The following is an 11,307-nucleotide window of genomic DNA, read 5'->3' on the forward strand; positions in this document are numbered from 1 at the left end:
AAATACTGCAGGACACAAAGTGCTGGAGTAACTCATCATGCCAGCCAACATCTCTGGAGAACATGGATGGCGGGAGGAAGTGTAGTCCAGATAGCTGTGGGAGTCAGTAGGTTTATAATAGATGTTAGTCGATAGCATGTGATGGAGACAGATAGATGAAGAAAGAGGAGAGAGGTTTCAGAGATGATCCAGATGAATTTGAGCGCAGTGGTGAAGTTAATGAAAGCCCCAAGTTTTGCACAGGTGCAATAGGCAGTCCTGATGCAGTCGTCAATGTAGCGGAGAAAGAGTTGGGAGATAGGGCCAGTGCACGCTTGAAACAAGGGTGGTTAAAACATAACCAACAAAAAAAGCAGGCATAGCTGGGGCCTATGTGAGTGCCCATGGCTACACCTTTAACTTAGAGAAAGTGGGAGTCAAAAGATAAGTTGCTCAAGGTGAGGATAAGTACCGCTAGGTGGAAGAGAGTGTTAGTAAAGGGATATTGATTGTCCTTCTGATGGCGGAAGAAACGAAGGGCATTGAGACCATGGCGGGGGATGGAGTTGTGGGGGGACTGGACCTCCATGGTGAATATGAGGCAATGGGGGCTAGAAATCGAAAGTTAGAGTTGAAGGTGTCTTGGCCGTGGGTAGGAAGGGCCTGGACAAGGGAGGATAGGATAGAATCAAGCTATGTGGAGATGTGTTCAGTGAGGCAGGAGCAGGCAGACAGTGGGTCTACTGGAGCAGTCCTGTTTGTGGATTTTGGGGAGGAGATATAAGTAGGCAGTGAGGGGCTGGGAAATGATAAGGTTGGAGGCTGTGGAGGGGGGATTGCCAGAGGCGATGAGATCAGAAATAGTTTGCGAGATGATGGGCTGGTGCTCATCAGTGGGGTCAGGGTCAAGGGCAGATATAGGGAGGTGTCTGAGAGCTGGCGCCTGGCCTCAACACAGGTCAGCCTGCCAGACTACAACAGCACCTCCCTCGTTGGTGGGTTTAATAGCAACATAAGCGATTTTTGCTAAGTGAGCGGAAGGCTGTGCGTTCAGAGGGGGCAAGATTGGAGTATCGGAGGGGAATAGAGAAATCAAGGCGATTGATGTCATAGAAACATAGAAACATAAAAAATAGGTGCAGGAGTAGGCCATTCGACCCTTCGAGCCTGCACCACCATTCAATATGATCATGGCTGATCATCCAGCTCAGTAGCCTGTACCTGCCTTCTCTCCATACCCCCTGATCCCTTTAGCAAAAAGGGCCATATCTAACTCCCTCTTAAATATAGCCAATGAACTGGCCTCAACTACCTTCTGTGGCAGAGAATTCCACAGACTCACTCTCTGTGTGAAGAAATGTTTTCTCATCTCGGTCCTAAAAGACTTCCCCCTTATCCTTAAGCTGTGACCCCTGGTTCTGGACTCCCCCAACATCGGGAACAATCTTCCTGCATCTAGCCTCTCCAACCCCTTAAGAATTTTATATGTTTCTATAAGATCCCCCCTCAGTCTTCTAAATTCCAGCGAGTACAAGCCTAGTCTATCCAGTCTTTCCTCATATGAAAGTCCGGCCATCCCAGAGATTGTTCCCGATGTCACGCCAGGAGTTGGACATAAAAAGGTTCATAAATATTGCATTAGTGCCAAACTTGTTAAGCTACTGAATACAGAATGATTACAAGGAGAAACCCTAATCAAATATATTAGATGATGCCCTAAAAAATAATTCCTCACTAAATCCTGAAATTAATTGATATTTACTATTGCTTTATAATGTGTAATTTGTATAAGATGGTTTATTTTACCTGGGCAAGATTTGTGTCATCACTCAATTCTTTGATATCAATTTAAGGATTAATGACTGGCATTCTATGACATAAAAAGCTTATAGATAAATAGGTTATAAAAGTGCTGAATTACATATGTAATGCCACCCTGTCCCCTGGAAATCAGGAAAATTATTGTAGTTCTCTGCCATTTTGAGGACAATATAAGATTCAGGAACACTTGGCAATTTTACTTTCTATAGAGCAAGATTATGAGAATGATTTGTAGAAATGTGCTCCTTTTTAAAAATCATTGTTGACTACATCCAAAACTTAGCCTAGGATAACTTGGTAAGGGGTGTGAATTGCACTCTTCTTTTCTGGATCAGAATGAGTGTAGCTCACTTAACACACGGTTAATCGAGTTGTCAGAAATTGTCAAAGTGGAAGTAGCTAATGTTATCCCACTTTTTAAGAAAGGAGGGAGAGAGAAAATGGGAAATTATAGACCAGTTAGCCTGACATCAGTGGTGGGGAAGATGCTGGAATCAATTATAAAAGAAGAAATTGCGGAACATTTGGATAGCAGTAACAGGATCGTTCCGAGTCAGCATGGATTTACGAAGGGGAAATCATGCTTGACTAATCTTCTGGGATTTTTTGAGGATGTAACTAAGAAAATGGGCAAGGGAGAGCCAGTGGATGTAGTGTACCTGAACTTTCAGAAAGCCTTTGATAAGGTCCCACATAGGAGATTAGTGGGCAAGATTAGAGCACATGGTATTGGTGGTAGGGTGCTGACATGGATAGAAAATTGGTTGGCAGACAGGAAACAAAGAATAGGGATTAACGGGTCCCTTTCAGAATGGCTGGCAGTGACTAGTGGGGTACCGCAAGGCTCGGTGGTGGGACCGCAGCTAGTTCCAATATACATTAATGACTTAGATGAAGGAATTAAAAGTAACATTAGCAAATTTGCAGATGACACAAAGCTGGGTGGCAGTGTGAACTGTGAGGAGGATGCTATGAGGATGCAGGGTGACTTGGACAGGTTGTGTGAGTGGGCAGATGCATGGCAGATGCAGTTTAAAGTGAATAAATGAGGTTATCCACTTTGGTGGTAAGAACAGGAAGGCAGATTATTATCTAAATGGTGTCAAGATAGGAAATGGGGAAGTACAAAGAGATCTGGGTATCCTTGTTCATCAGTCACTTAAAGTTAGCATGCAGGTACAGCAGGCAGTGAAGAAAGCTAATGGCATGTTGGCTTTTATGACAAGAGGAGTTGAGTATAGGAGCTAAGAGGTCCTTCTGCAATGGTACAGGGCCCTGGTGTGACCGCACCTGGAGTACTGTGTGCATGTTTTGGTCTCCAAATTTGAGGGAGGATATTCGTGCCTTTGAGGGAGTGCAGCATAGATTCACTAGGTTAATTCCCGAAATGGCAGAACTGTCGTATGTTGAAAGACTGGAGCGACTAGGCATGTATGCACTGGAATTTAGGTTGAGAGGGGATTTTATTGAGACATATAAGATTATTAAAATTATTAAACATATAAAATTCTTAAGGGGTTGGAGAGGCTAGATGCAGGAAGATTGTTCCCGATGTTGGGGGAGTCCAGAACCAGGGGTCACAGCTTAAGGATAAGGGGGAAGTCTTTTAGGACCGAGATGAGAAAACATTTCTTCACACAGAGAGTGGTGAGTCTGTGGAATTCTCTGCCACAGAAGGTAGTTGAGGCCAGTTCATTGGCTATATTTAAGAGGGAGTTAGATGTGGCCCTTTTTGCTAGAGGGATCAGGGGGTATGGAGAGAAGGCAGGTACAGGCTACTGAGCTGGATGATCAGCCATGATCATATTGAATGGCGGTGCAGGCTCGAAGGGCCGAATGGCCTACTCCTGCACCTATTTTCTATGTTTCTATGTTTCTATTAAGGGATTGGACATGTTAGAGGCAGGAAACATGCTCCCAATGTTGGGGGAGTCCAGAACCAGGGGCCACAGTTTAAGAATAAGGGGTAGGCCATTTAAAACGGAGATGAGGAAAAACCTTTTCACTCAGGGAGTTGTAAATCTGTGGAATTCTCTGCCTCAGAAGGCAGTGGAGGCCAATTCTCTGGATGCTTTCAAGAGAGAGCTAGATAGAGCTCTTAATGATAGCGGAGTCAGGGGGTATGGGGAGAAGGCAGGAATGGGGTACTGATTGTGAATGATCAGCCATGATCACATTGAATGGCGGTGCTGGCTCGAAGGGCCGAATGGCCCACTCCTGCACCTATTGTCTATTAATCACCCATATAGTCACTGTGGATAAAGATACCACAAAAAATATATAGAAATTATTTATATACATGTAAATTATGTATTTAGTCTGTAGCAGCTTGTATTTACTGACGAGTGTTCTAGTTATTTGCTCTCTGCACTATAAAGTCCATTTATATGATTCATAGATTGACCATTTCTTCCCATGAATGTGAACCATGCTCTTATTCAACTGACATTCAGAGGTATTTTACTCTGCTTCAGGTTTTCAAAACAATAATCATACATCAAGCAACATGTTGAAGGGTGAGCTGACCTTCGTGGATGGTGAAAATGAAGAAATTTATATATTAAATGAAGAAAAACTTTTTCCAGAGTTATGCACACTTCAACACCACTGAACGATGTTCACTAAATTCATATTTTGATTGTTTATACAATTGTTTAAGGCACTGATAGCAATGGGCTAAAAGCTTTCTAACACCTCTCCTACTTACCGATATTTTAGTAAATATGTACAAGATTAAAGATAGTACGGACATGTAGATTTGGATTCTTTGTCCTCCGAACCTTTTCTGCAAATACTCAGGCATAGTGACCACACCAGCAGCAATGTACACTGGTACAAATATCCAACCAAGGGCGACAAGAAGCCATGTAGCCTAAAATAAAAAATATATGTAATTAGAGGACAAGTCGCATTACTCCTCACATTCAGAAAAACTGATGTGAAAAGTTAGACTAATTCCTGGCAAGTGATTATTAAAAAATGTTATGTAAAACAATGGAAACTTGAGCTCATTTTGTTTTCGGATGACTTCAAAAGAATCGTCATGCTTAATTCCCTGTTCTTGCTTTTCCACCATAACCCTACTAGTTTCTTATCCTTAATCACTATTTCATAACATAACATAACATAACAACACTTTATTGTCACTCGGCACAACACCGAGCGAAATTTCAGCAGTCACACAAAACACAGCAAAAAAGAAAAGAACACAGGACACCCGACCCCAACACAAACATCCATCACAGTGACTCCAAACACCCCCTCACTGTGATGGAGGCAACAAAACTTCCCCTCTCTTCCCCCCGCACCCACGGACAGGTAGCTCGACCCCTACCGAGGCAAACGACACGCACAGCCCCCGCAAGGGGATGGAAGGCCCCCTGGCCGAGCCGACCCGGGCACCGAAACGTCCCGCGGCCACACCGGGCGATGTTAAGTCCAGCGGCCGAGCCGCACCGGGCACTGAAATGTCCCGCGGCCGAGCCGCGCTGGCGATGTTAAATCCAGCAGCCAAGCTGCACCGGGCACTGAAACGTCCCGTGGCCACACCGGGCGATGTTAAGTCCAGCGGCCGAGCCGCACCGGGCACTGAAACGTCCCGCGGCCGCACCGGGCGATGTTAAGTCCAGCGGCCGAGCCGCACCGGGCACTGAAACGTCCCGCGGCCAAGCCGCGCTGGCGATGTTTTAAGTCCAGCGGCCAAGCCACACCGGGCACTGAAACGTCCCGCGGCCGCACCGGGCGATGTTAAGTCCAGCGGCCAAGCCGCGCCGGGCACTGAAACGTCCCGCGGCCGCACCGGGCGATGTTAAGTCCAGCGGCCGAGCCGCACAGGGCACTGAAACGTCCCGCGGCCGAGCCGCGCCGGCGATGTTAAGTCCCGCTGCCGAGCCGCGCCGGGCGATGGAAGGCCCCGCGGGCGAGCTGCGCTCCGGGGAAGAGACCTAATAAAAGAAAGGTTTCCCCCCCGCCCCACACCCCCACCCCCCACCCCCCCACCACACATACACAGCCAAAAACAGAAACAAAAACCATCCCAACACCGACACAAACAAAAAAAAAGAAAAAAAGACAACAGACTGCCAGAGAGCCGCAGCCGTTAGGCGCAGCCAACTCCTCCCATGTTGGCTGCACTCCACTTTAAAATTATTTAGATCGAACTTTCATCAACTTTTTGTTGCAAACCTTCATTGCTCCTGACCACCCCCAAATAAAAAACATCTCATCTCTAGATTTTAAATCCGACTTCTGGTCATTGATCCAATCACTCAGAGGAATTCTCCCCATTGGTTCTAATGAAATAGTTTGTCATCTTAAAAATCTTAATGAGGTCACTTCTTCACTTACTCTTTTTTCAAAGGAGATTGACATGACTACTTCAATAGATCCTTAACATAGAAGTCCCTCAATCCTGGTAATGTTCTGGTGAACTTTCTTTACATTTTTTGTTCTACTGAGGCACTGAGCCGAAGAACAGTGTGTCTCCCCTTACTCAGCAATCATCCTCGCTGTTGCTTAGGTAATTAGATTGAGCTGGGATAATTAAATATAAAATGAACATGTCTAAGTATTCCCCTTACTGAAAATGATTATTGTAGATTGGAGGGAAGGAAGGGTGACATCAGGCATGAATGCCCTCACCCATTTTCTCTTCACTTCTGCAAACCCTTAAAACCTGCTTTTGTTCCTTTGGCCCTTGCAAATGGAACAGTTGAGCATGATTTCCATTGCAAGATCATAGTGTTCAATACACCTTCCTTATTATTTCCCATTTCCAAACTTAACACACAAATAAAGGCATTTTTAAAAATAATTAAGAAATGAAAACTGGCTCTTCGCATCCAGTCAATAAAATGTCTTCATGATTTTAACATATTTGGAAATGGTTGCCTTTATTCCTGTTTTCTCAGCGGCAGAATAATCTAAAACAGAACTAAGTTGTCAGCAATTAGCCATAGATTTCAACTTTATTAGTGGCACCTATCATATTTATGCCGCTGCCTATCCCCCCCACCCCCACCCCCTTACAAACTTGAGTGGCATAGCCTTGGTGTATTAGTCACAATTCTTTTTTAAGATACACTTCTGAATATTGAGTTGAAATAATTAATTTTGGTATTTTGCCATGCATTTGATAGGATAGGATTACACTACAGTACACGAGGATTTTCACAACCTCTGCAAGCAAAACGTAAAGGTTCAAATTCCATTTTGATTTGTTTGTACATTCTGCAATGCAAGTAACACAGTACTAAGGGAAAATAGTGTCATTTCTAAGGTAGGTACGCAATTTACTAATGCAATTTACCATCATATCATGACAAGGGCATAAAGTAACAAAAATATTATTGTATGATTAATTATTCAGTATTTAGTTTTGTGGCTGCGAATCTTTAATCAGCAATTGGCTGCAGTTTGCAGAAATTTCACTTTTGGTGGGCAGATTTTGAACATCATGAGTACAATGGATGACCGAATGACTAAAAACATAACGTGCTGATTTTCAGTTGGAGTGTTTCCAAATTACAATGTCAAACAAACCTACATTCCATTCAAAACCACCAACAGCCATGCCTCCCGCTGCTCCAGTGCCTGCCAGACCGATAAATAGGCCACTCCCTACATTACTGGACATTAGAGAAGCCCCGATCTGTTAACATAGCACAACAGAAAAACAAAGAAAAGAGTTTGAACTGGTTCCAAGGTTAAACAATGTCTTTTTAGATGCATATTCCTGGAGCTTGCATCATTCTTATATCATTATTCTATTGTACAATTATAGCCTTAAGCATTTATTCAAATAAAAGGAATATTTTAAACAATTCCTGACATTACATTTCTTCAATATTAAAACAAGAGTCCATGTATTAGCTATTTTCTGTCATCCCCACAGATTTTTGCAATATCATGAAGCCAGGTCCAGTGCCAATGTCAGCATTTCTGGCTTTTATGACCATTTAATCTTGAAAATGAAAAGAGCCAAATCAACGAACGATTTGCTTAATTGATAAAGCAATATCAAACTAGTCTAGTCCAGGATTGTGGGTAGTGATCCTTTGCAAAAGAAAAACTAATCTTATAATTAGACTTTGGAATGATCTGATATCTATATTTCTACAAATTTTCTTTTATTACTCACCTTTTGTGTCTTTATTCAGGCAGATGGCATAAATGAAGTCAGCACATCATTGGGATGTCGTGTGGGTGAAAACTGAATATACCCAGATACAGTGGCCCACAATAATTGGAATTAATGTCACAGAAAAGCTTTGAGGTTCTGCAGTCAGGTTTTCAGGAATTAGAAACTAAGTTTTAAGGTAGTTATATCTCAAGATTATTCCCTTTGCTGTATATAGGCTGAAGATAAATTTATTTGTTCTTGAAAGAAACATGCCTTAGGTGTGCTTCAGATAGCTGGGTCAAGGTGACTATATCTGAGGGAATTATCAAGTCAGATGGGATCAATAGCTGCACCGTAGAGGTATTATCTGCAAAATGGTTTTAACTGATCTGCCAAGAGAATGGATTTCCTAATGAAATATTAGAAGTGTAGAAATCTAGGAAAATTTAACATCAGGAACGAATAATTCAGAAATATGAAGGACCAGGTAAACAAATGCAAAAGTCTAAAATAGGTTTGGATTGCATTGCGATCAACAAATTGCTCAGATACAAGTATAATAATATAGCGGAGACCCACTGCCTAAAAGTCAGTTTTCTATCTATTATGTAAGACACTCTTATACACATTTCTCTTTGTCCAAGCATTTGTTCCAATGTCTTAAAGATTGCAGTGGCATAGTAAACTAATAATCCAATAGACTGGAATTCATGAATAGAATTCATTAATGCCACTCTCAAAAATTTTGGCCAGCATGTTACAGATCCATTCCATGTTGTTGGTTCTGAAATGGCCTTCAATTTATTAAGTGCATGGGCAATTATGGATGGGCAATAAAGCCTTACAAGTGATGCCAAATCCAAAGAACACAAACATTAAAAAATGTGGCTTCTTATTTGGTTTAATATTATTCCTATGAAATTGTGATGATTCACTTCATTAAAGATTCGACATAAATCTAATCATGTTTGAGAAGGAAAAAATATGCCATTAAGTGATAGGTATCAAAAGGAATTCAAAATGAAACCAAAATAGGCTTAAGCAGGATTCATTATGCAGTGGAGAACAAAGCTGAATATCGAAAAGTACAGAGGATTTAAAAGTGGAGCAAAAAGTTAGCATAAAACTGGATAACACAATATATTATCCTGCATTAAACAGTAATCAAGGAGTGATTCGGTGTAACATTTATATTGTTGAGACAGAGTATTTATGTTGCACAATGACTTGGCAACTGTCATCACTAAAAAAGATGGTATCAAATGCAGAAGCAATGGAGGCAATAGTAATATTGGATTGCTTAAAAACAAAGGAGCCATTCATAAGAACGCAATGGGCAAAAATTGAAATGATGCTTGGTTGGAATGGGATGCATTCCAGATTATTAAGTGAAGGGTTGAAGTTTCTCCCTGCTTAATGAAGTGAATTCAGAGTACTGCAGGATTTCAAATATTACAACCACTGTGGAAGAGCAATAAATGGGAGCAAATGGGTATCTTTACCATGAATCTGGAACAAGCCTGATGGGCTGAATGGTCTCGTTCTCTACTGCATCTTTGTAAAATTCTACAAGACTCGTGACAATATTGCACATAAAAGTTAGTCTATTTTTGCTGAAGTCTTTAAAAAAGTTACATATTTAGCACTACAAAATAAGTACTACTATCATTAACTGAACATTGCACTAATTCACAACCAGTATTAATCTACTTAAAAAAATAACTACGTAGATAGACTTACAGGCCACCACGTCATAGATTTTCCAGCAAGGAAATATCCCCCCACTGTGTTTCGGTTGGCTCTCACAGAAGACTATTAAGAAAGATTTGTGTCAATTCTCTTAATCAAAGTCCAAAATGTGAAAGAATTATGGAACAGTTAAAAATAAACTATAGACACAAAGGTCATTGAAACATGGTGAAGGCTTGACATTCAGAAACCAGGAACTGTTTTGAAACAATATTATTACAATATTTCTTTAGCTTATATTAAAAATAAAGAAGCATCTAGTTTATATTTCGTTAAACTTCCATTTAATCAAATGAGCCCTAAAATTAATACTAGCACAAACATCAAAAATATTGTAATCCCATTTTTCATATTTACCTTAATTCCAAATCAAAGGGGTTGGATAATGACATTTTCACAAGCTTAATTTTCACTGCATTGTTACAAAAATTAATTCTAGTTCAAACTTTTGAATATATGATAAATAAATCATCTCTAACAATATGGTGTTTTGAGAATGTAACACAGTAAATCAGTAAATGTTTTTTTGGCATGTCATTGAAATAATTCCAGATATATAAGCAATAAAAATAAAAGCTAAACTTATCATAAAAACAATTTTAGGCAAAATTAATTTTATGTCTGGCAATTAACATCATTTAGTACATTGATAGTACAAGTTAATATTCAAAATAAAGGATCTTTAAATTTCAGAGGTGATAATAATTTCAAGCTGAAAGAGAAATGCTATGTGGAAGATACATAATTAATTTTATACATTTCTGCAAAAGAAACGTCATAGTTCAAGGGTACTCTGACATACTAACTGCTTATTCCAAAGTACTCTGAACTCACCCATATTCCAACACACATAACAAACACAAAATAAATAACAATCACAATGATGTCCGGTATCTCCAAAGCAAATAGCCTCGAAACTCGGGTAGTTGCTGATGCCATTCTGTAGTCTCAGTATTGAATTTGGTAAGCTGCACACTTTTGAAATTGAACTTTGGATGTATTTAATTATTAACATTTTAAAGTAAGGTGGTACAGTTGTTTGGCAAGATGTAACAACTGACTTTTAATCTACTGAGCCTCTTGCTGGACAGCAATACCAACATTGAAGTTTCTCATAAAAAGCCCATTGTTTAATTGCACACAGCTGTCAGGCAAAACAATTCCTTATTATAGAGGATAAATGGGTTTTGTTTCAGCTTCAAAAGGAAATTATTCTTGACAATATTTTTAAAAGTGGGCGGGTAACTGAGTTAAATTGATTCAACTTTTAAGAAAAGTTACTTTTCAGTGATCTCATAATCCTTTTAAGCCATACCGTATTCTGCTGAATCCCCACATCGTTCTATTCCCCTTCCATGCAGAAATGTTAATCTTAGCCTTGATCATTTCCTTCATATCTAAAATCGATTGATTTTCACTTTCATTATACTCAATGACGGGGTGTTTATATCTCTGGTAGAAAATTAAAAAATTTGTGTTTTTTTAAATGTTAATAAAACTGGCAGCTAAGAAAAATCACCACACATGGTCTCTTCTAAGTACATAATTTATAGAGAACATGGGGAAAAATGTTTTGACTTTTCTGAAATTAAGTCCTGCAAAGTGAGCCATCTCGCCCCCCCCCCCCCCCCCCCACA

The 11,307-nt window shown here is 40.5% G+C and overlaps 1 protein-coding gene and 1 long non-coding RNA gene across 5 annotated transcripts in view; one reads left to right on the top strand and one right to left on the bottom strand.

Annotated features, from left to right (window-relative positions):
- slc5a9 (solute carrier family 5 member 9) overlaps positions 1–11,280 on the bottom strand; it is a 30,938-nt gene extending 19,658 nt beyond the window's left edge. For 2 of the 3 annotated variants that reach the window (XM_078408574.1, XM_078408573.1), the window contains exons 1-4: positions 10,505–11,280; positions 9,662–9,733; positions 7,346–7,450; positions 4,508–4,672 (exon numbers count right to left, since the gene is read on the bottom strand). In XM_078408574.1, the coding sequence (XP_078264700.1) occupies positions 4,508–4,672; positions 7,346–7,450; positions 9,662–9,733; positions 10,505–10,609 (447 nt within the window). In that variant the 5' untranslated portion in view covers positions 10,610–11,280. Of the gene's footprint in view, positions 1–4,507; positions 4,673–7,341; positions 7,451–9,661; positions 9,734–10,504 lie in introns of those variants that run through there. The other variant, XM_078408575.1, reaches the window with a different exon arrangement.
- The window catches only part of LOC144598416 (uncharacterized), a 43,523-nt gene continuing 39,251 nt past the window's right edge, over positions 7,036–11,307 (top strand). Inside the window, exon 1 of one of the 2 annotated variants that reach the window (XR_013547862.1) lies at positions 7,036–7,078. This is a non-coding gene — a long non-coding RNA (uncharacterized LOC144598416). Of the gene's footprint in view, positions 7,079–8,020; positions 8,118–11,307 lie in introns of those variants that run through there. The other variant, XR_013547861.1, reaches the window with a different exon arrangement.

This window comes from Rhinoraja longicauda, chromosome 11, assembly GCF_053455715.1.
Source record: "Rhinoraja longicauda isolate Sanriku21f chromosome 11, sRhiLon1.1, whole genome shotgun sequence".
NCBI classification, from domain to species: Eukaryota; Metazoa; Chordata; class Chondrichthyes; order Rajiformes; family Arhynchobatidae; genus Rhinoraja; species Rhinoraja longicauda.